This window comes from Lynx canadensis, chromosome B3 (assembly GCF_007474595.2).
Source record: "Lynx canadensis isolate LIC74 chromosome B3, mLynCan4.pri.v2, whole genome shotgun sequence".
In the NCBI taxonomy this organism is placed as follows: domain Eukaryota; kingdom Metazoa; phylum Chordata; class Mammalia; order Carnivora; family Felidae; genus Lynx; species Lynx canadensis.
This window is the reverse complement of record NC_044308.2, coordinates 45,535,495-45,560,756: the sequence shown is the minus strand read 5'-3', so window position 1 is coordinate 45,560,756 and position 25,262 is coordinate 45,535,495. Positions and strand designations below refer to the sequence as shown.

Below are 25,262 nucleotides of genomic sequence, written 5' to 3'. Positions count from 1 at the left end.
TCGGTTAAGCGTCCGACTTCAGCCAGGTCACGATCTCGCGGTCCGTGAGTTCGAGCCCCGCATCAGGCTCTGGGCTGATGGCTCGGAGCCTGGAGCCTGTTTCCGATTCTGTGTCTCCCTCTCTCTCTGCCCCTCCCCCGTTCATGCTCTGTCTCTGTCCCAAAAAATAAATAAAACGTTGAAAAAAAAAAAAAAAGATACAAGAGTCAGGCATCTGGCTGGTAAAATTGTGGGGCATGAGACTCATGATCTCAGGGTTGTAAGTTCAAGCCCTACATTGAGTGTAGAGATTACTTAAAAATAAAATCTTAAAAAAAAAAGATACAAGGGCTAATATACAAAAATCAATTATGTTTCTATGTACTAGCAATGAACAATAAATACCATTTATAATAACATCAAAAATATTAAATACTTAGGAAAAAATTTCACAAAAAAGTGTGTTATAATCTACACAATGAAAACTATAACACATTGCTAGAAGATATTAAGGAAGGCCTATTAAATGAAGAGAAACACTAATTATGGATTGGAAGATTCAATATTCTTTGTAAATATGTCAGTTCTCCCCAAATTTAATCTATATATTCAACACACTTTCATTCAAAATTCCAGCATACTTTTTTTGTAGAAATTATCAAGCTGATTTTAAAGCTTACTTGGAAATGCAAATAAGTGAGATTAGCCAAAATAATTCTGAAAAACATAAATGACAAATGGAGGAATTGTATTACCTGATTTTAAGACTTAATATAAAGATACAGTAATCAAGATACCACAGTGTGGTATTCGTGAAAATACAGACATAAAGATCAATGGAACAGAACAAAGTCCAGAAATAGATTCACAGATATAAACTGATTTTTTAAAAATGTTTATTTATTTTTGAGAGAAAGAGAGACAGCATAAGCCAGGGATGGGCAGAGAGAGAGAGAGAGAGAGAGAGAGAGAGAGAGAAATCCCCAGCAGGCTCCACACTATCAGTGCAGAGACTGATGTGGGGCTCAAACTCATGAACTGCAAGATCATTCATGACTTGAGCAAAAACCAACAGTCACACACTTAACTGACTGAGCCACCCAGATGCCCCTGTAAATTGATTTTTTAAAACAAAGGTGTTGGGGCACCTGGGTGGCTCAGTCGGTTGAGCGACTGACTTCGGCTCAGGTCATTATCTCACGGTTTGTGAGTTCGAGCCCCGCGTCAGGCTCTGTGCTGACAGCTAGGAGCCTGGAGCCTGCTTTGGATTCTGTGTCTCCCTCTCTCTCTGCCCCTTCCCCACTCATGCTCTGTCTCTCTTTGTCTCAGAAATAAATAAACATTAAAAAACATTTTTTTAAATAAAAAAAATAAAGCAAAGGTGTTAAAGTGATTTATAGGAAAAAGATAGCCTTTTCAACAAATAATACTGGAAAAACTGGATATCCATATAGAAAAAATATATCTCAACCCTTAGTTTATGCCATACATAAGTCAACTTGAAATGGACTTTATGTAAATGTAAAAACTAAAACTATGAAAGGCCTAGAAGAAACAAAGGAGAAAAACCTGTGACCTAGGGGTAGGCAAAGATTTCTACCTAGGACCAAAAATACCCCTGAACTTTCAAAGAAAAAAAAATGATAAACTGAACTTTATCAAATTTAAAACCTATTTTTCAAAAGACACCATTAAGACAACGAAAAGGCAAACCACAGACTGGAAGAAAATATTCCCAGTATATATCTGATAAAGGACTGGTATCCATAATACACAGAGAGATCTTACAATTCTCTAAGATAAAAAGCACAGTTAAAAATGGGGTAGATAATATCTGAAGACATAATTCACAAAGCTTTATCAGTGGTCAATATACGTATGAAAACATGCTTAATATCCTAGGTCAACAGGGAAATGTAAACTAAAGCTATAAGATAGTTCTGTACACCCATCAAGGCGGCTGAAATTAAAAAGACTGACAATACCAAGTGCTGATGAGTCTGTGGAGCAATTTTTACCCGTTACATTGCTGAAGCAAAATGGTACAACCACTTGAGAAAACTCTGAAACAGGAAACTGGTTAAACACACTTTTACTATACACACACACACACACACACACACACACACACACACACGCCCTACACTGGATGAAATGACTTGATGTTCTTACAAGTATGTGCCTATAATTGAATCTCAGTTCTACCACTCGCTATATTTATGGTCCTGGGCAAACTGTTCTTTAGTTTCCACACATATACAACAGGAATAATAATAGTACCTACACCTTAAAAAAAAAAAAAAAAGTACCTTCACCTAAAACATAACCTTGTGGAAATTAATTAATGCATGTAAATTACCTAGTAACAATGCCTAGCCCATGTAAGTGTTCAATTAACAGTAATTTCTGTGATGACTTATACTCCTATTTAACATGCGTGACACACAGTAAGCAGGTAATATAATTCCTCTAATGTTGTTATTTATGTTTTTCAAAATTATTTTTGGCTAATCTCACTCCTTTCCATTTCCACGGAAGTTTTAAAATCAGTTTGATAACTTCTACAAAACAGAATGCTAGGATTGTGAAAGAAAATGTGTTGAATACACAAACTACATATGGGGAGAACACACATAAGTTACCTTATTGAGGCACCAGGGTGGCTCAGTTGGTTGAGCATCGGACTCTTGGTTTCGGCTCAGATCATGATTTCACAGTTCATGAGTTCGAACGCTGCACTGGGCTCTGCACTGACAGCATGAAGCCTGCTTGGGATCTTCTCTCTCCTTCTCTCTGCCCCTCCCCTGCTTGTACATGCTGTCTCTCAAATAATAAATAAAATTTTTAAGAATATTTATTTATTTTTGAGAGACAGAGCATGAGTGGGGGAGGGACAGAGAAACATGGAGACACAGAATCCAAAGCAGGCTCCAGGCTCTGAGCTGTCAGCACAGAATCGTACGTGGGGCTCAGATCCACAAACTGTGAGATCATGACCTGAGCCGAAGTCGGATGCCCACCGACTGAACCACCCAGGTGCCCAGGCTAAAACTCTTCTAAACCCTTCTCGGAGGTGACTCTCTAGTTAACAGAATGAAAACAAATTTCTGTAATATATAATATTAATAATACTAAGATTTCACAGCTTAACCAGGACAGTTCTGAAAGCTCTGGATAAAAGCTCCTAAAGCTGACAAAGAAGTCCCCCTTTGCCCATTCCTGAGTGGTTCAACTATATAAAGTCATTAACCACTAGTTAACTAGAAAATCACACTACTTAGAGCATCTCACCCGCGCTGGCAAAAGATGGGGTCTCTAAAACTGAAATAACATGTATTTGAGCAGTGATAACATCTCGGAGAACATTTGTGGAAAAATATGCCTAGGCCCCAGCCACAAATGTCTGGGGGTAGGGCCCAGGCTTGACAACTAACCTTACCCCACTCAGTTAGATCTCCAATTTTGTCCAGTCAGCAGTTGTACCAGTTCATTTCTCTATTTAACCAGCAACCTTGACAAATTGAAATACTCAGTTGTAGAGTTGAGAAGGGCAGAAAAGGTTATGAAATCCAGAGCAATACAGAAGTGCCAGCTTCCCAAAAGGCCGAAGACCAGGATACTGTGCCTGCCCACACCACACAGAAGTCTGAGCCATCTCATGAGCACAACCATATCCACCCACAGACATTTACAAGAACTTCTGCAGAGACTCCTTCTCAAATCAAAAGGTGGCCTCAGAGCGATCCCTCATTCCATCTTTCCCTTTATATGAGAATTCAAACTGCTGAATTATCTAAGAATCTAGACCTTTTGGATTATTATTCACTGCTGCATACAAAGGAATATGGAAGGCTTTAAGAGGTGGTATTCAGAATTCACCTTGAAGGGCTTTCCTAGAAAAGATGCCTTAAAAAAAAAAAAAATCTTAAAAGTCTGTGAGCTTAGACGTTAACTCTCTAACACTGTAACAGAGCACAGTACCCAGCTACCAAGGTGAAGAATCGGTCAGATTTATTTCCTAGGAACAAAGACCAAAAGGCTGCCTTTAGAGCTCTAAACCTAGTCAACGATTTTGGATTTAACACCAGAAAGGGCTGGAGGACTAACATCTAAAACGCTGGAAACAAAGACACATACACTTCCAGGTGTGGATTTTTATTTTCACAGAGACAACAATGCCTTCCCACATACAAGTATTTACAAAACCCAACTGATTCACCAATCTAGAACCTGGGTTTTTTCCAGTTCTCAACATAGTTGGGAACATGGAAACATTAGTACCCACACAACTCCCAGAGGTGGGATTTATCCACCAAATAGTGCAGATTACCTACAAGTGCACTTACCTGCACAACTCAGTCTAAAAACCTCAGTGATACAAACCTCATGGCCAAGGTTTCGTTCATCTATTTGGTTTCATACCATGCAAACCTGAACAAGTGTGCTGCTACACTAACCTGAAAATCGGCTCTCATTTTACAATTAAAAAGGTTCTCAACGCTTTAGCAACTATACAGAATAGGAAGGTTTATTTCAAAAAAGAGTACATTTTTTTTAAACCAGGATACACAGATGCACTTAATGTAACAGTACCTTCTGCAAAAATAGGTTACATAATACTCAGAAATGCAAGGAACAATCTTATTCTCTAAAAATTAGACAGCAGACGTTTTAAGCTTCGACAGCCTTCAAAATGGAGGCTGAAAATGCTTGGTGACAAGAAGGAACTCTAGAGCCTGACACCACGGAGCTAATGCTGCAAATTAAACTACTACCACACAGCTGCAAACTACTCTTTATATTCACACAGAGTTCAACAAAATGGTTTTGATTCCATCCTTTCAAATGTGTCTCGGTGCTGCAAGAAAAAAAGTTGAATGATACACAAAACTATTAAAAGTTACAACGGAACTATTTAAACATCTTCTCCAAAATTGAGAAAAGCAATCATGTTAAATTTTAAAAAAAGAGAAAAAAAGAAAAGTCTGACAAAACTCTCAAGCAAGTCAGAGGTCCTCTTCGTAAGTAGTCAAGTAAAGTTTACAGGAGATTTCAATAAATTATCTTGAAACCATGGCAGAGAGCTAATTTTCAGAATCGTCGCGGAGGTCCACCCTTAAATGGCTTAAATCCGGAGCCACTTCCTCTTGGCATGGAATTGCCACTGATTTGTACAATTCTATTAATTGGGGATGCATTACTGAAAAAGGTTTAAAAGAAAAAACTGTCAAGAACAAAAGAATAAATTATAGCTAATACCTATAAAGTGCTTATCATTTACCAGGCACTGTTGTTCTTTGTACTTTACCCATATTAAATAACATTCTTTTCAACAGTTCTGTGAGGTAAGTACCATTTACAAACTCCTCTTTATTGATGAGGAAACTGAGATCTGGAGGCTAAGTGACTTGCTCAAGGTCACAGCTAATAAATGGAGGAATGAGGACTTAAACTTGGGCACTCTTGGGGCGCCTGGCTGGCTCGGTTGGTTAAGCGTCCGACTTCAGCTCAGGTCATGATCTCAGTCTGTGAGTTCAAGCCCTGCATCAGGCTCTGTGCTGACAGCTCAGAGCCTGGAGCTTGCTTCAGATTCTGTGTCTCCCTCTCTCTCTGCCCCTTCCCTGCTCATGCTCTCTCTCTGTCTCAAATATAAATAAAAACATTTAAAATAAATAAATAAATAAATAAACAAACAAACAAACAAACAAACTTGGGCACTCTTGCTTCAAAGTCCCTTCCTCAGAGTAAGCCATTTACTGGTGTGCACATGAATGGAACAGAGCAGCAGCCCTCAGAGTGTGGTCCCCAGATCAGCAGCATCAGCATCAATGAGGAACTTGAACCACTGAGCTACAAGACATTGTCACAGCAATATTTTTGGATTCTGGAGGAAGGTTGATTTTTTATACGTTTAATGCAACATAGTAGGTACTAATGAGAGACGCAAGAAAAAAGGCACACCAAAAAAACCTACAACCAATTTGGGAGATAAAAACCGATGGTAAAACGCTTTAAGTAGAATAAGACCAAAGCTTGTGGCTTTGGAACCAAGTAAATGGTGTATGAAAACATTTCTAACAATTAAATTTGTAAATAGTATGCGTAACGGAGAAGGAAAAAGACTAATTTGAGAAGCTCAGATAGAAGCTGAAATGAGGAAGAAAGCATAGCTACTATAACTCTTCTTTAAAAACAGAACCACATTTACATATTTATGCTAGGAATGAAGAAATGTAAAGATGAGGCCCAGTCTAGGTGAATGAGATGAACAGTGGCACCAACAAATTAAAAGAAGCTAGAGACGACAAATGGGACGTGAAGATCTGAAACAGGAGAGGAATGAGTTTGCCTGTGACCCTGAATTTAGAGAGAGAGCAAAGTATTTACATAAAGATCATAATACAGAGCTAAATATAGAGTGGTGTTTAAAGTTCAACCATCTGAAGGAGCCGGCAAAGGAAATAAAAAAAGGTGAGGAAAAAAATATGATGCATTAGAAAACATGTGGGTCACACAAAAAAGGAAAAGCAGCAATGAGAAACAGTGCTTAACTGCCAAGGAGCTCGAGAACTCAGAAAATAAAGAGATATAGATTAATCAAGAAAAAAGGCATTGGTAACCTTTAGACCCAAAGACAGAAATGAGTGATGAGGCTGTGCAGGCCCAAATATAATAAACACTCACTCAAGTCTGATGGTAGAAGTGACCAACAGAATAGCAGTAACTGAGATCACCGAGTCAAGCCCCCTCTTCTAAGACAGGGGAATGGGAAAGAAAGAAGGGCAAGGAAGACCGGGAGAGGCCAAAGACTTGCCAGCTGAGGGGCCACGATGGATGTTAGTGCACAGGGAAAATGAAGCTCATCTCTTAGAATATACACAGGCTTTGGGTTAGTTAACTATCCAAAATTTTTGCTAGACCTATTTGAAAAGGAAGGAAGCAGAATATATTTTGTTTCCTCTTCCTTTCCAGAACTTTTAGGAGTGACAGGCACTGAACAAGATCACGACTCCAACATGAAGTTAATGTTCATCATCTACTGGTTTCTAAGACACACACGTACCTGTATCTCGATCCATATGGCAGAATGCCAATGTAAACTAACAAATTACCATTAGCTGCCCTACATAAAATCTCTGGGAGATTTCGAGTTAATATGGAGAAATGTTTGGGCAGGGCAGGGCTAGGGCTGTTTGTTACCAGCTGCAATTTAATCTCTCAGAAATTATTTTGCCCTTTAAGGAAAGGACAAAGGTTTGGATATATGCTGCCAGAAAAGTCTTAACCGAATAACTACTTACCTCGCATGTTGGGTTATCATGCCCGCTCCTGTCCGGCCATCACCCATTCGCCTTGCATCGTGATAGCCAGGCCCTTGAGAAGGTGGACCATGCCACTCTTTCCTTGGTCCACTTGTGTCCCGTCCATGGCGTTCAACCACATGTCGCTCTTCAGGATAGTGCTAAAGAATCACATATTAAAAGAAAGGTCATGATACCCTCAGCCTCATGCCAACTCACTATGTTGGTGTGCTCTTAATGTCGGAAGCAAATCAATACAATGTCTGAGAAGAAAACTGGTGAATAATACAAGAGGATATGCAAAGGGTTTCCAACTACTTCATATTGAGAAGCTGCTCGGGCTTCAGGGTAGGGTAAGGGGGCAATGATTCAGCACTGTCATTTCTATTTCCATACCTTCTAGCATGCATGTCCTTCATGACTTCGAGTATTTCTAGATATGCATATCATGCATTGATTTATAGGTATGTAAGAAGACACAGTGAAAGGTCAAAACCTGAAGACAAATCAAGGTGGGGTATATGCTCAACACTCAAACAGCACAGAGACACGCGAATCGCCGTCTTATTTCACACGGTACTCATCAATGCTATGACTCTTACAAGGTCTTACATACATGATGAGAAAAGCAGAGTAGTGAACATAAAGAAACAAAAGCCACAGAACTAAGGATCCAAGAAAAGCAGAGTCAAAAGTGACAATACTTAGTCTACAGAAAATAAAGCTGAAGGTACTCTACATAGGTGTAATACTGGCAGAACAACATACATTATGAAAAACAGAATTGTCAAGGCAGGGACAGGATCTCCTCCTCAGAACATCTTTTCTGAATGGATATCTGAATACAGGGGCTACTCTGTTGAGACTGCCTTCCTTAAGTGTTACTCTAAATAGGGCAGAATGTCTGGATTATACACCCCGTCTTGAAAGTTATGTTCAGGGCAAAGAAATCAATGAACTGATCCACTGAACATTTCAACTTACTTAAAACATGAAAGCTTATAATGCACTCCCAAATCCATTTCATAAGTGCTCTGGATGAAATGGAAAGTGTATAGTGGTATAGCTAGAATGTCAAGGGATTAAAAAAATTTCCAGTCAAGTATACCGCTACAAAATCGAATATGTATTCAAATACAAAACAGAGCTTCATACTATAATGCAGGTTGAAGAATGGACACACACACACATTTCAGAATTCTTTTTTGTGTGTAATTTAGGAAGATTTTCTATTTGTGCTACTGTCAACTCATATGCCAGTATTTCATCAATAGAATGCTTTCAGATTCGTTGAAAGGTCATTTGAGTTGTTAAGAGATGAAGATACTTCGCTTTGGCCAGGTTCATTAACTTCCAAAATAATCAAGTCAATAAAGTATCACAAGAATAAAAAGCAATTTAAAAATATGAAATATTTCACCCACCTACCTTTAGAATTAAAAGAAAAAGACACAAAAATTATATCTCAATTCTACACTATAAACTACTGAATGAACAAGGAGAGGACTGGACAAAAAAAAGGAAAAGTGAAAGGGAAACACAAGTAGAGGCCAAAGATTTTTGCATCTAGTATGAAAGCCTCAATTTCTTGAGAAATAAAACATTCATTCACTAGGAAGGCTCATCTACAAAATTTAATAATGCTCAAATTTCAGTAGGAATTTTTTTTTTTAATTTTTTTTTTTTTTTCCAACGTTTATTTATTTTTGGGACAGAGAGAGACAGAGGATGAACGGGGGAGGGGCAGAGAGAGAGGGAGACACAGAATCGGAAACAGGCTCCGGGCTCTGAGCCATCAGCCCAGAGCCTGACGCGGGGCTCGAACTCACGGACGGCGAGATCGTGACCTGGCTGAAGTCGGACGCTTAACCGACTGCGCCACCCAGGCGCCCCAAATTTCAGTAGGAATTTTAATAAAAATGGCATCAGACTTTCAGGGCTAGTATCCTACTTCTTTGTAGTGATGTTCAATTACTGACAGTAAAATATGAAAGATTTTAAGATCTTTGATAGAAACTAGTCTCCCAATCATTCTAATCTAACTAATCCAGGCTTCATCAAAATTTTAAGTCCTTGGGGCACCTGGGTGGCTCAGTAGGTTGAGCGTCCAACTCTTGATTTCAGCTCAGGACATGATCTCACGATTCTGAGAGTTTGAGCCCCACCTTGGGATCTGTGATGACAGTATGGAGCCTGCTTGGGATTGTCTCCTCTCTCTGACCCTCCCACGTGCTCTCTCTCTCAAAAATAGACAAATAAACGTTTAAAAAAAAAAAACTTAAAAAATAAGTCCTCTGAATTTATTACAGAAGAGTGGACAATAAACTCTCAAGCACTTACCTGTGTTCCACTTCCTCGGTCTGTGATTACGCCTCTGTCTCCCTCTCTGTTTCCATAGCTGGAAGCACTGCTGCGATTCCCAGGGGGAGCCCCTCTCACACTGTGTCCTGATACTTCCCTCCCCGATCGTTCCGGCCTTTCAACTCTGTTAAACAAAACCCAAAGATATCTACAATCAAAATTCTTTTACACCTTAAAAAAATTTTTTTTTAATTTTTTTAGGTTTTATTTATTTAAGTAATCTCTACACCATGTGGGGCTCGAACCACCGACCCTGAGATGAAGAGTCGCATGCTCTTCCAACTGAGTCAGTCAGATGCCCTAACATCTTTTTTCCCTAAATCCAAATTCGTTATGTACCACCAGCTAGACACTGAAAACTACACAAATACCTTGCTTCCCGTTTGTCAGTGGACATGCCGCCATCACTTTTCCAGGTGGTTGGTCTGGATGGATTGGGCCCTGCTTCTCGAGGATGTCTAGGGTGAGTGATATCAGGCCTGTCATGGATGATTACCGTTCTCCTCTCATCTCGTTCTCCCCGGACTTCTCTCCTGTCCGTTTCTCTAAGTTCATTTCTTGGTGGTGGAGGCTCATTTCTTCTGGAATCACTGAAATTTTTGGGATACCTTTCAAAACCTGGATCTTCTCTTCGTGCAGTAGGACGTGTCTTCTTCCCTTCACTTTGACCAACAAAGCGTTCTCGCCTGTTGATTATCCAAAACAAAGAACACAGGTCCTGAGACGTACTTATTTGGCCCTATTTTTCTTGATTTTATTTGCATAACTTACAAAAATTACAGTTCTTTAAAAATTAACTTAAGGCAAAGCCACCAAAAAAGCCACAACTATTATTATTATCAATAACTTATATTCTTTTAAAATGAGCTAAATGTTTGGCATGAAAATTGTTTTTTAGCATCTGGGGGAAATTACATCAAACACTCTAGTGACTACCAACCTGAAGGATGTCATACTGTTCTTAACAGTTGAGGCACATCCAAAGCTAACAGTATTCCCACCTAGTTTTAAACAAAGTTAAAGCCAATCTACTTGACCTTGTTATAGTAGCCTAGTAAAGCTTTTTTTTTTTTTTTAGTTTATTTATTCAAGCAATCTCCATACTCTGTGTGGGGCTTGAACTCACGACCCCAAGATCAAGAGTCACATGCTCTACCATAGACTGAGCCAGCCAGGTACCCCAAACTAATTTTGAACATTGAATTCTAGCTACATAAATTAATTATGTGAATTTATTAAATTAATGAAAACAGAAACCAAACACACAATTTGTTCTGAACACTCAGGCCTGACCTGTTGTACTTAAGTTTTAATAGAGAACCAAACATATCATTAGCAAGGCTCATGTACCAAATACAGTAACTTTCAAAAAGGCATCTACCTTTCAAAAGATGATGACTGTACTGTTGAACTCTCAGGAAACCTGCTCCTCTCTCGGTGATCAAAGTCATTAAATCTGTTCTGCTGGCGAGAATAGTCAGATCCATGGCTGAATCGTGCATCTGTATCTAGAGACAACTTTTTATTCTCGCTCCAGTAAGGATCATCTCGCCTTGAAGAGAAATATTTGCTCATTTATATAAATTAGTTTTATAATAAACCAACAACACTTATTTGGAGTCATACATACCACATGCTAGGAACTGTGGACACAGAAGGCTAATAAACTCAAGACACAAAACACTGTTACAAGAACAAGCTAGCAAAGAATTAATTATCAGACTGCATGAAGTCCTATAGTGTTAGAGGAAGTTCACAGGCGAGGAAATAGTTGAAAAATGGTCTGTTTTAAAATTCGTAAATGGAAAAAACAGATACCATTTTATAATAAAATTCTAACAACGTTTTCAGTTATGTTTAACTTTGGAAGTTACACAGGTAAGTCCCAAGCACAATTCATTCATTCCATGTATTTTTCAACACAACCAACTAAATCTCATAGAATTTATGAGATAAAAAATTAAATAACTATATATATTTTGAAAACTATTAAGCAGCATGAACACAGACAACCCAAGTTTGTAACTTCCAAGTTTATCTGCATTAACCTGTAAGAATTTTCAAATGGGTCTGAGTTTGAGAAGCATCACGGAAGCCCAGTATAATCATGTATTTCCAGTCATAATGGAAAAACATGTGCCATGAGGAAGGGAAAGGGAAAGAGAGCAGACTCTTCCTACTTGACAATGCATTGGATCCACTCCAGTCCTGCAATCATTCCCATCCCTACTGATCATGACCTTTTATTCCAGTGACAGTTGCCTGTAGTTTCTAATTCCCTAGTCAGTCTTAGTTTAAAAGGCATAAGGTAACAAATGTAACTGTTAAAGAAGAAAGCAGGCAACTACCTATGATCTACATCACGTGGGCGTTTCAAAGAATTCCTTTTTTCTTGTTCATAACGAAGCTGCTGCTGTTGCCTTCTCAGTTCCTCTCGTTCTCGAGCAATACGTTCAGCTTCCTTACGACGTTCCTTCAGACAACACAGAAGGAAGAACCAACCAATGCAAAATGAAAACATAAGGTAAGTACATGCGCAACCTTGTTTTCATCCTGTCATTAAGAAACCACCATAGGCAAGCACCAGGCAAAACACATACCTGGGACAAATACATAAACAAAACTGACTTCAGAAATCAGAAATCAGTAATCTAGACTATGGCTATTGTTCTGCAACATTTAAAAATAACAGAGATTGGGTGGTGAAAGCTGGCAAGTAATTGGGAAGGTCAGATTCAGTTTCATCATTTGATTGAAACAAAAGCACCTAAAGGGAATTAGAAATAAAGTTCTAAATATGTATGGAAACTAAATGCTTTGATGCAATTCTGCAAAGAGAGGCATTATTTCCTTCCAGCCTTGGGAAATCATTCCCACTCTAATATGTAAGGAAATAAGTTATGATGTGCTGAGACTGGGATAGTGACAGAGCCTGGATTACAACTACTCTGGACTCATAGTCCTATGCTCAGACTATTAGGCTGCCATGATATTGCAGAGTTCGAGTTACTACCAATTGGCCAGAACAAAGTCACTGCTAAATGTATTTTTAACTAGCACCTAACTGATGGTTATCTTTCAGGGGCACTCAATAAATGCTCATCAGCTGAACTCATTCTATAGAAGCTTTACAACAAGTAAAGCAAATTTTAGGGCAAAAATCACAGGGTTTGAAAAAGGTCAGTTATTTAAGATGAAAAGATTTTCTGACTGCACCTGTTCAATACGAATGCGTTCCCTTTCCAAGCGTTCGCGTTCCATTCTCTCTCTCTCTAGTTTTTGCCTTTCAATTTCTAGGCGCTCTCTCTCTCTCTGTAAGCGTTCCCGTTCTTCCCGTTCACGAATTATTCTAATGCGTTCTCGCTCTCGACGCTCTCTTTCTGCAATCTCTCTTCGTCTAACAAAAATCAGTATTTAGAAATACTTAAATTATGCTAGCACTGTGTGAAAGAGAATAGCTTTTGAGTTTGAATTTTTCCTTGTGGTTGGCAAGTTTAAACTTCAACTCAATCTAAGTAGTTTTAATGTAATTGGAAAGAGAACTCAAAATAAAACTTTAAACAGATTCCAATGCTGTCACTTATTTATTAAGATTGTCAACTGAGCAGCTGAATTTTATAGAGTAGTTGCCTCTTAGAGGATTCCTGTTTAAATAAAAATCCCACTATAATAATAGCCCATTAGTTAATCAACATTTTAATAAGGACATATTCTACAAATATGTTTACAAAACTACAACTTCTGTTTTTGACAGGAAATTTTCCAGTAGCTAGTATGTGTTCTATCTCCTTAAACAAAGTAGACCTTATTTTGGTGACTTGGGATCATATCCATCAACATGAATTATAGCAGATGCTATATATAATAAGATGGTTGCCCTTAAGGGCTTTTTTGCTGTTCACTAGCCCGTGATTCTTTGAGTCAGGAGGCAGTTCAAATGTTTGCTGAACTTAATGAAGATAACGTATCGGGACTTTTCACATTTCTGTCATCCCCTCACTCTAAGGGCCTCAGTGTGCTCTATCAGCATGTCTTCCTCTAGCCACCCAGTGGTTCTCAGTGGGTCAGTACTGCTCCCATGGAAATCTGAGGGGCATTTTAAATTATCCCAATGACCATCGGGGCCATTAGCAGCAGCACTGAGTGAATGGGGACCAAGGATTCTAGACAGCTTACACTGCATGGAATGGTCGGATAGTTCAGCACAGCAAAAAAATCTGTCCAATATTCATTATACTTTCAAATGTCATAATGGACATTCATGTCATTAAAACAAAACAAAATCACCTTTAAAAAAACTGGAGCCTAGAACTTCACTCATTGTGAATACATGCTAGGTTGGTTGGTTTGCATGGTTGCATGGTTGCATGGTTGGCATGGTTTTATATACACTAAAATTTCCAGGAATGCAACTCCATGTCAATTAGAAGGAAAATTATACTTTCTTAAGACCTTCACCAAGAGTCGCTCACCATTTCAGAAATCATGTTGTAATGCCAACACCACTCCTGGCATTTGACTTACCAAAACGACACACCAATATCAGTCTGCATTTGTAGCTGTCACATTCTCATTGAATCTAAAGAGGGTTGTAAACATCTGACTACTTCATTAGGTCTTCTAGAGAGTCGTGCCTAAACATTCATATCTGGAATATATGCTTCATTATAATTTACTTTTATTTCTCCTTTGTATTAGAATTAAGGCATTATATTGGTTTTTTGGAAATTATTTGCATAGGCATATAACACATTTGTAGGCCTATTATGCATCAATTACATTTCAGCAGAGTAAAGAGGACGCTGCAACTTTTTTTTAACATAACAGGGGTGCTGGTCTGATAGGCATGAGAATCCCTGCTCTAGCAGCTCCCACGCTCTCCTCCTGATCTGTCATCTAAATAGGAAGCTCAGCATATTAGGACTTCATCAAAAAAAAGCAAATGGATTCTGAGCAATGCGAGGATTATTTCTCTCTAATAAAGTGTGTGGCAATCACAGTACTATTTAAGTCATCACAAGTGTCTGGTAATTCCTGACGCTCCTGTGAACGAATAGATGAAATCCCATGATAAAAGACCTCTCAATGAGACAGGTTAATATTTGGAAATTTATATTATAAAACACTATCACAAGAATACTTTAAGTGGCATCAAAAAATTGACATATGAAAGCAAACTGGCATTCATGGCAAACTGTTGAGATAGATACTGCCACTAAAAATTGAAAATGTTTTGTTTTGTTCTCTGTTTTAAAGAGAATGCTTGCTTTGAGACAGAGCTTGAACACATTAAGGTTCACAAGGCAAAATTCCTTCACTTCCTTTCAATTTCCAGAAATCTGGTTTATAACTAGTGTTAAAGATGTACCTACAGGTAAAGACAGGTATAAAATAGACACTTGAGAACCTATAGATTACGTTGAGGCTATCTTATGTCACCATCATTTTTTCCTTTAAAATGTTTTTCATGGCGGCAGCTTTGGAGTAGAGGAAAGAGCATTGGACTTGGAGTCAGAAGACTTGGGTCTGAGTCCCGACTCTGCCACTCATTAGCCATGTGGCATTTGGAAGAGTCTTTTAGCCTCTCTGGGCCTCCATTTTTTCAATCAGATAATGGGCACACCTAACCGTACAGAACAGCTGAGACAGAGAGAACAGATGGAAAGGTACTTGGTAAATTACAAAATGCTATGCAAACTTAAGAAATCATTAGGTTTTACTCCATTTCTTAAAAGTGGCAAACAGCTTTCTTGGGAATACAATTTCTAGGAATCTGGTTTGTAACTAGTGTTAAAGATGTACCTACAGGTAACGACAGGTATAAAAGAGACACTTTTCCTACCTTCGAAGTTCCATTGCTCGTCGCAATCTTTCAAAGCGAACTAAATGCTCTCTTAGTCTTTGTTCCTTCATCTTTTCAAAAGGCAAGATGTCTTTCCTTCTATAGTCTTTGTCCCTTTTTTTATCTAGGCTAGCTCTCTCCTTTTCCTTGCTTCTTCCATGAATCTATAAGAAAAAAAGTGTAACAGGACCAGAAGTTAAAATAATGTGGAGTTTTGGTTTTCAAGTTCAGCTGGTCATTTAAAAAGCTTTAAAAGAGTAATGACATTCTATTTTCCTTGATTTTCAAGTTATAGAGATACTGAATTATCTTCTTTTGAAAACAGCAGAATAGTACACAGCAGCCCTCTCAGAGACTTACTTTCTCATATCTTCCTCTTCTTGATGGCCTACAATGATCTCCTTTAGTTTGGTCTAGTATTACCATATGTCCTGGACTCTTTGAACCTAAGAGGAAAAAAAAAATTACATAAACAAATGTCTAAACACTATCTCATTAAAAAAGACAGTAACTATCATGTAAAAATGCTGAAATCTTAGATAGCCAGATATTCACAACATAGTGCATGAAATAAATAAACCTACTTATTCTATGAGAACTTAACTGCAAATAGTCTTTAAAAAGAGCTCAACCCACAAACATAATTACTTTCAGTGATACCAAAAGATCCCAACTCTTATGGAAACCAATTTGACAATCAATTTCATATTAAAAAAGAAAAAAACAAAAACAACAAAAGATCCCAACTCAGTCACACAGCTATCAATGACCATAAAGGGGCTTAGATGGAAGAACACACTTGTTTCCCAAGAGTACAAAAGAAGACTTCCCCTTCTACCACAGTGACACCTAACAACGAAGTTTAAATATTTATCTGGACTGGGATCTCAGGTTTTCCCTTCCACTGTAAAAATGAAATGGTAGAAAGCATTAGAAAGGGATTGAGAAGAAAGATACATAAGCATACTTATTCGCTTCTTTTCTTCACTTTTTTTAATCGACTCTGAAGTTTGGCCACTTGATCCATTATCATTCTTCTCATCTTTACCTTCTATTTTCTTAGTATCCTTGCCTTCTTTTTTTTCACATTTCTCAGATGACCTTTTCTCTTCTTTTTTCACAGAGGCTTGTGTCCTGATCATACCACCCAGGAAAAACACGTAATGAGAACTTTTGCAGCAATTTTCCAAAAAAGTCTAGTGCTTATCAGAAAAATAAATCCTTACTTGCTACTTCTATCACTTATGTTTTTTTTGTCTCCAGAACTTCTTGAACTACTCTTTTCATCATTTTCTTTCTTCAATTCTTTCTTAGAAGGATCACCTTTAACCTGAAAGGTTTAAACAGGAAAAAAAAAAAATCAGTATGTTTTGTTATGTTTCAGATCACAAAAAAGTATGTTTTGGGGAGCAAATGTGGAAAAAACAGAAGTAAAAACATAAAAATAATACTTAAAAACTATTCCAAATTCTACTCTCTATGGGTGTAAACTCTTTAAATTGAGCACTGCTAGCCCTCGAAGTAACCTCCATTTTATATACATTTAGGCAAGCTTACTTTTTCAACAGAAATCAGCTGTCCATGCAGCTCAGTGCGATGAAGATGTGCAATACATCTGGATACCTCTGTGCTTGAAGACATAGTTACAATGCCATAGCACTTTGCCCCAGGACTTCGAGCATTTGTAACTACCTTTGCACTCAGAACCTAGAATATAAAATAACACTTGACAAAGTTTTACAACTTTACCACAACATACATTTCTGAATAGATCAAACTTCAGAACTAATACTAATCAAATAAAAGGATATATTCAGGATACATGAATTTGTGATGATAGATACATTTTGGATATATATTATTATTTTGGTTCATGTTCTTGTGATCATTATCTACTTTGCTTATAATACAAGTACTCAGTAAATATCCAGGGGAAAAATCTAAAGCATCAAAAACCGGGCTCCTGGATGGGTCAGTCGGTTAAACATCCAACTCTTGATTTCGGCTCAGGTCATGATACCACAGTTCGTGAGACTGAGCTCCATGATGGGCTGTGCGCTATTACCACAGAGCCTGATTCGGATTCTCTCTCTCCCTCTCTCTTTCTCTGGTCCTCCCCCACACCCTGTCTGTCTGCCTCTCTCAAAATAAACATTTAAAAAATAGCATCAAGGGGCACTTGGGTGGCTCAGTCGGTTAAGCATCCGACTTCAGCTCAGGTCATGATGTTGCAGTTCCTGAATTCCAGCCCCTCCCATCGGGCTCTGTGCCGACAGCTCAGAGCCTGGAGCCTGCTTCGGGTCTCCTTCTCTCTCTACCCCTCCCCCTCCTGCGCTCTGTCCCTCTATGAAAATTAATAAACATTAAAAACAATAAAAAATAGTCTCAAAAAGCAATTGTAATCTACTTGTTTTGTGTTAAATTTTTCAACTCTATAGCCAAAATACAGCAGTCACATCAATGCAATAATGACACAATTAATGAAAGCAAAGAAATTAATATTCTCAATTGCATTTGGGCCAAACTTCCCCTATCATAAGCCCACCCTGAATCTCTTAGAGGAATAAAAGAGGTAATTTTCTAGAAAGTTTCTAAATGAGTGTTAACAATTTTCTCCAATGAGTTAAGAAATTTCAAAAAATGAATAAAGAACCATCCACATATAAAAAAGCAGTCTTAAAAACACACCCTACAAAAACATACTCTAAAAGGATACACTTTGAGCTTTAAAAATATACACCAATATAAAAGTGACAAAGAATTTCAATTCTATCAAAGTCAAGAGAAACAGGGATGGATGAGTAGGAAGAAAAGTGGCAGTACAATCTAGTGCTCAACAAAAAGAGAGACAGACATAATGCCAAAACGAGATAAACAGGGAATTTAGGAGGCTGGGTGGTGTGGATGGCTGGAAACTATCAGCTTTTATCTCAAGTCTGGGAAAGGCAGACTTGCCCCAACAACAACTTGGTTTTAAAGCCCAATGTCGTGTTATAAAAGTACACGGTGTCCTTATATAGTTTTAGTCCTAAGAAATGCCAGCATTAAAAAACTTCTTATATCTCTAACAATAAATTACTGAAAACAAAATAAAAAATAAACCAAGGCTGATCACAGGACTACAGTTCTCAGTGTTGTATATCTGACACCTATAAGAATCCTTAACACTCAGGCAACTCTATATTAGAAGAAGAAGAAAAAAAAGACTTCTGAAATCAACAGAATAGATTTTTATAACATTCATGAATGGTTATTCACCAATACTGGTCATTAATTTAACAAATATTTCAAAGCCTACCGCATGCACTTAAAGTACAGCAGACGAAGTCCCTGCTATCAAAGAGACTACACTGGAGGGGTGCCTCCAGTCAGTTAAGAGTCCAACTCTTGATTTTGGCTCAAGTTATGATCTCACAGTTCCTGGGACACAGGGATCCAGCCCTGTGTCACACTCTGCGGGGACAGCACGGAGCCTGCTTGGGATTCTCCCTCTCCTTCTCTCTCTGCCCCTCCCCCACTTCTGTGTGCATGCTCTCTCTCTCTCAAAATAAACATTTAAGAAAAAAAGAGCTTACACTGGAGTAGATTACATATGACATATAATGAAAACAAAAATATAAGGCAGAAAGGAGTGAGTGCCCTAAGGGATACAAATCGACTACAATGCAATTCAACAACTATTAATTGAGTATTTAATGCATTAATGCATTTAATTATTGGCTATTCTTCTGTTAGATCTTCCCTTTATATGCCAGTATATATTTTTCTGATGAACCAACCACAGTCGAGCCTCCCCTTCTGCTCTCTTGGCAACTCTTCCATCATAGCACATATCACAACTTCTGATGAAGGATATTTTCACCAGTTTTACATTTTTTTCCACTACTGTACTGGAATCTGTATGGTGACAGGTGTATCAGTTCCCACCCCCACCAAATTCTATATCCCGTTGTCTAATATTTTCCAAATGACTAGATTAGCCTTAGATACTCTAGTTCCTAGAAAAATCATGATGAATGTGATGAATAACTCAGTCCTTGGCTGAAATGGGCTTAAAATATGAGCTTTTAGGGGCGCCTGGGTGGCTCCATCAGTTGAGCGTCCGACTTCAGCTCAGGTCATGATCTCACAGTCTGTGAATTTGAGCCTCGCATTGGGCTCTGTGCTGACAGCTCAGAGCCTGGAGCCTGCTTCGGATTCTGGGTCTCCCTCTCTCTCTGCTCCTCCCCCCACTCATGCTCTGTCTCTGTCTCTCAAAAATGGATAAACATTAAAAAAAAAAAAAGAAAACTATAATATGAGCTTTTAATACAAAGATCCCCAGGCTCAGAGTGAGATTATAGGACAAACTCTACGTTACCACAGAATTCAATAATTATGCTTAAACCAGTCCTAAGAAAAACAAAAAAAACTGGAAGGTTTCATATAATATTGTTTTGAATATAATTCCTTTCAAACGGACACACGAGAAAGATAGATAAACAGGTAAAAGCAGCGTACCTTTCCATATTTGCCAAAAAGGTTCTTCAAATCAGCAGCTTTGGTATTAGAAGAAAGTCCACTAACCCAGATATTTTTAGTTGAGCTTCCACTGCTACCACTAGTACTACTTGTACTGCCTAGAACAAATTTAATATCAGACATTTTAGTATCTCCACTGGAATTTTTTTTAATAAAATGATTAGATCCATCTTCTTTCAAAATTATAGAATTATCTTTTGACGTAACTAAATCTAATAGCACAACCTCGCTGTATCAAAATCCTATGAATTTGCTATTATTAAAATCAAACACAATAGACGATACAACTAGTGAGGAAACAAATCTGAACATCTGTATAGTTTCTACTGCATGCGTTAAACTGAAGTGGGTAAAAAATCAGTTACAGGTCTTGACTTTGACTGTTAAGTTTAATAATTTATACTCTACCACTGCAATGAATATAGACAACTGGAAAGCAGTCATCTAGAAATGTACAGATTGCTTAATTACCCACATATGTCCTGGGCTTTAGATCCTGAGACATTGGGAGTGCAAAAAGGAACAGTCAAAGGAAGGGATAAACCATATTCAAAAATGTAAATGTTTAATAACAAAGACTAACCAACAGCTCATCTTCATTCTCTGGTAGAGAAAGAATAAAACAGGAATTATATGCAGCTAGATAACTCTGGATTTAATAAAAAACAATCTTCTAAAACAAAGTTATTAATAAGAATAAAATCAGAAACCTCAAAATTCTTTAGAATAGGTAAATGGTTACACGAATTATTTCTGTACTACCTCCATACACAAAGTAGGCTGTCATACACCTAAGTACCATTTCTTGGAATACAAGCCTAGTCAGTCACACCCCCCCCCCCCCAGTGCTTTTCTTCAAATGTGCTGTTACAAAAGGGAGCTTTCACTCATTTGACTTAATTTGCAGAACAATTCTTACCCACTTTAAGGAAAAAAAGTATGTAAGCAATTAAAAGTAACAATTTTTATAACTGCACGTTATTGTAAGTAGAAAGAGTAAAATTTTCAATGCTTTAAAATATTAATGCCATAGGTTTTAGTTGAAAAATTACTGTCCACGTAGACTTATGAAGAGACGACACATTTTAAATATTAATGGCTGCTGCATTTCTACTCTTAAAAACTACATTTATCAAAGGATCGATTTTATGAAATGCTAACTAGAAGACTGTGTATCTTTTTTTATGTTAGCAGTAACATTTGGGCCCAGGTACTTCTCTTAATTACAGAAAAAAAAATTTCAATAATAGAAAAAAGTTAACATTTAAACAAGACCACTAATCTTCTGAATTTAAAGGGTAACATTCAATAAATCTATTAAATTTTGTCCATTAACCAAAACTGTAAAAGGATGTGAGTATTGCAATTAACTGCCAATTTAGTACACAATCACTTGAAATTCCAACTATTAAAATTACCAACAAAATAACACTAAATGAACCACAAAAATCAGATAACATTCCTTATTTATTCACTGAAGAGGCATTCTAGGACTTTGCAATATCTGATTGGTGTTATTTCCCTTAAAGTGATTTTTCAGAAAACAAGAAATGTTTTTCAAGTAGACAGCATATGTACAAGAGGAAACTATAGTGCAACAGCCATGAGAGACCCAGACATCCCAGTAACAGAAAGTAACCAAATATTGTATCTTTAAGCTTATAAAAATTTAAAATAAAACGAATTTCCTACATAAAACTCCTATCGACCCAAAATAAGTCAAACCAAGAAGCAAATTGTAAAGAATCAAAAATACCCTATACTGGCTATGTTAACAGAAGTGTGCCCTGATTTAAACAATGAAAAAAATAAAACCAAATGTTAGAGACTGATTTTCTTTTAAATATTAGACTCCACGAATATATGCAAATATCATTTATGGCACATTTCCTACTAGACAGAACAGGGAGAAGGTTGGTGTATATGGGTTGCAAATGACTACAACTAAAGATAAAATATTTCTAAAATTATAAGGCAAGAAAATGAAGTATCTATTGTATTAATATTCAACACAGGTGCTTAGAACACAATGTTAAAAATACAACTTTTAGCATACTCCTACCAGTTTACAAATTAATTAAAGCTTAACACCTCAATAACACCAAGAGTTTGCCAAAATCCATATAACTCAACAGTCTGCACAAAAGCCATCCAGAAATTTTAGTATGTATATTTTAAACGACTAAACGTCAAAGGAAACCCCAGGCAATTATTATTTTTTAACGAAAATACGCAATTTACCACTGAAATAAATAGGAAAAAAATCCATTACCTTTGTCATCTTTGGATGATGTCTTGCTGTCTTTAGATTCCTTTGAAGAGCTAAAGAAGCAAATCACCAGAAGAAAATTGAAAACAAAAAAAAAAACCCAAAAAAAACAAAAATCGAACAGCTTGATATTGACTGCATTTCAAACTAGTGCTATTCACACAAATTAACAATTCCAAAGGTCTAGATTAGGTTATTTGAACAAATGATTCCCTTAGGATTCTTGCACTGATTTTCCCCAAGATGCCTGAAGATCTAGATTTTCTGACAATTCTATTCAGTGGATATATGGCCATCTTCTCCAGATTTCAGGACTGGGACTTGACTTCATTTTGTGTTCTTAGGACTGATAGTTGTTCATTAACCATCATCACAAGGATTTTTAAAAATAAAACACAAAAAAATTGTCAATTTGAAAAAAAAAACAAAAAACAACAAAAAAAAACCAAATATATGCTGACAATTCGACAATGCAATCAGTAGGACACACTGCATATTACGAAGATCTTGAAATTTTTTTTAAAGTAACTTATGACGGTCAAAAATATTATAGGCAGGATCATAAGTACTAATTACTGTACATGGTCTTGAAGCCACCCCCTTAATGTAGAGTGATCTTATTGAATGCTGGAATTCAGTATCGTAAAGAACTGACATAGAAAAACAAACCTCTTTGCTTGACCAGAGGCCCCAGTAGACGAGGGCCCTTTCTTCAAAGTATCCTTTTCTTTGTCTCCAGATTCTGCTTTCTTAGAACTTTCTCTGGCTTCCTTCTCGACAGGATCCCCCTTCACGCAGTCTTCCTTCTTACCATCTTTATGGTTCGCATTCATCTCATAATCCTTGCTTTCCTTCTCCGGGCTCTGTGCAATGGCGTCCTGCCCATCTTTTGGCTTACTTGCTTCAGAATCTGTAATTTTCACATTTTTACCTGTTTCTAGGAGGTCATCACCATCAAAATCCAGAGTGATGGCATCTTCAGCCTGGATTGTGACCGAGATGTTGTCATCCTCAGCTTCTTTCACAGTCGCATTAGCTTCCATCTCTTCATGAGCTGTGTGATCAGCCTCAGCTAGGTTCCCTTCTGAAGGAAGAGGTTTAGATACTTCTTGTGTACCATCACCAGAACCTGCTATATCTAAGAGGATTTAACAGGAATAAATATGGCAAAACAAGAAGTTTAAACAATTTCATATTCATAAGCTAGAATAGGACCTAGAAAATATAAAGCCAGTTATTAGCACTGATGGAAGGTTAGGGGAAAAAAAAACACAAGGGTATTAACTAACATAAACAATCCTTTACCCAGGATCACTTATTCTTCATGGGAAAAAATGATCTCTACATACAAATACCAAACAACAAAAGTGAGGAAATGGTTCCATCCTGAGGATACCAGCTCTTCATTTGTGGTTAGAAGTTAATGGCATATGGAAGACGTTTTTCCTCCATGAGATAGTGACAAATGTGCAGATTTGTTATTCAATGTTCCAATCATCTTGGGTTTAACCCTTGTGACCTTCAGAATTCCCTTGGTGACGTCTTGAAAGGTCACAGTCTGAGGATATCAATCAGTCTTCAGAGTTTTTCAGGGCCCCATCTTTTTCACTCTTCTTACTCAATTCTTGGGTAGTCCAGAATCGTATGGAAAACTGCTACAGAAGGCTCCAAAGATGGCCTACTCCATAACGTTCAGGAAATTGGTTATTTCCAGTCTTCATCCTGTCCAGTCAGTCCCGCAATTACCGTTTTTGAAGATGTCTTGCATTCCCCCAAAATAGAAAGGCTTCAGGCATGTGAGATTTTCAGTCAGTAGCTTTACTTCGTCATCATTTTTAGGCCTTTAATTCTGCCTTGCTTAGAACCCTGCTCCATGTCCTTTCTAGTCCAAAGTAGAATCCTTTGACTTCCATCCAAGAACTCTTCCATGATAACCTCGTACTGACAAATGTATTACTACTGATGTCCCTGTAATTGTATTGGATGAGACAGTTCTCCTAAACTATGAAAACTGTCAGAAGGCTATACGAAAGTTTCTCTATGTAGCAAACAAAACGTTAGTCTCCTCATCACCCATTTTTAGGACCGTTCATACAATTAATTATCCGTTACACTCCAATAAGCACGTATGAGTTACTGCAGTGCCAGTCTTAAGGACGTTATCAACTTACCGTACGCTAGAAGTTATTGTAAAAAATAAAGTTAAAATTGGGTTAAATAAAATATGGCATTGTCCACTACAGTAACTGATATGTACCATTAAGTTAGAACATATCTTAAATGTTAAAAAGAAAATTAAAACCAATTGAAAAATGAAATCAAGATGCTAACTTAATTCACTAAATTGATAAATTTGAAAATAAAGTCATTTCAAAAATAAGATTTCAAATAAGGAAGGTTTTTGTTCTCACATAATTTACTATTTTTCTAAATGTCAGCAATTTTTAAACTCTACTTGGCATCAAACATACCTTTCTCATTTTCTTCTTCCTCACCATCCTGAAATTCAAAGAATAATCAAATGTAAAATGAATTCACTTAAAACTAGATTTTAGTAATAGCATAAAATCAGTCAAGTTAAACTGGTATATAATTTAGTAACATTAATTAGGGACACCTATCACTAGCATATATAGGATCTTCCAATCAGAACCAGAGGCCAGTTAGAGAAATGTGGCACATGTCTGGTATATACGGTTTCAGACAAAACAGGTAAATCTATCAATAATCAGATCATCAATAAACTGTATTAGTTTCAGTATTCAAAACTAGTTTATATAAATCTGAATCTTACTCACATCAAGCAGTTGCCAAAGGACTGACCTGATTATCTTATGTGACTCCATTCAAAAGCACTTTTAGGGCATACTATTCAAAAGTAGTACCAGAAAGTATAAATTGAAGACACGCACTTTCAAGGGCTTAAATGCATATTAATAAAACAAACAAACAAAAACTCTTTCCAGGTATCTCAGAACTCAAAGGGAAG

The 25,262-nt window shown here is 37.3% G+C and overlaps 1 protein-coding gene across 6 annotated transcripts in view; it reads right to left on the bottom strand.

Moving 5' to 3' along the window:
• Positions 1 to 4,118: 4,118 nt before the first annotated feature.
• Positions 4,119 to 25,262, bottom strand: part of SLTM (SAFB like transcription modulator) — a 45,297-nt gene continuing 24,153 nt past the window's right edge. For 2 of the 6 annotated variants that reach the window (XM_030318080.2, XM_030318079.1), the window contains exons 6-21: positions 24,745 to 24,772; positions 22,943 to 23,357; positions 22,277 to 22,326; positions 19,984 to 20,102; positions 17,041 to 17,190; positions 16,710 to 16,813; positions 16,451 to 16,617; positions 15,844 to 15,929; positions 15,484 to 15,647; positions 12,858 to 13,038; positions 11,990 to 12,114; positions 11,023 to 11,193; positions 10,013 to 10,327; positions 9,621 to 9,765; positions 7,281 to 7,441; positions 4,119 to 5,179 (exon numbers count right to left, since the gene is read on the bottom strand). In XM_030318080.2, the coding sequence (XP_030173940.1) occupies positions 5,071 to 5,179; positions 7,281 to 7,441; positions 9,621 to 9,765; positions 10,013 to 10,327; positions 11,023 to 11,193; positions 11,990 to 12,114; positions 12,858 to 13,038; positions 15,484 to 15,647; positions 15,844 to 15,929; positions 16,451 to 16,617; positions 16,710 to 16,813; positions 17,041 to 17,190; positions 19,984 to 20,102; positions 22,277 to 22,326; positions 22,943 to 23,357; positions 24,745 to 24,772 (2,490 nt within the window). In that variant the 3' untranslated portion in view covers positions 4,119 to 5,070. Of the gene's footprint in view, positions 5,180 to 7,280; positions 7,442 to 9,620; positions 9,766 to 10,012; positions 10,328 to 11,022; positions 11,194 to 11,989; positions 12,115 to 12,857; positions 13,039 to 15,483; positions 15,648 to 15,843; positions 15,930 to 16,450; positions 16,618 to 16,709; positions 16,814 to 17,040; positions 17,191 to 19,983; positions 20,103 to 22,276; positions 22,327 to 22,942; positions 23,412 to 24,744; positions 24,773 to 25,262 lie in introns of all 6 variants that reach the window. The other 4 variants (XM_030318077.1, XM_030318078.1, XM_030318081.1 and 1 more) reach the window with 3 other exon arrangements.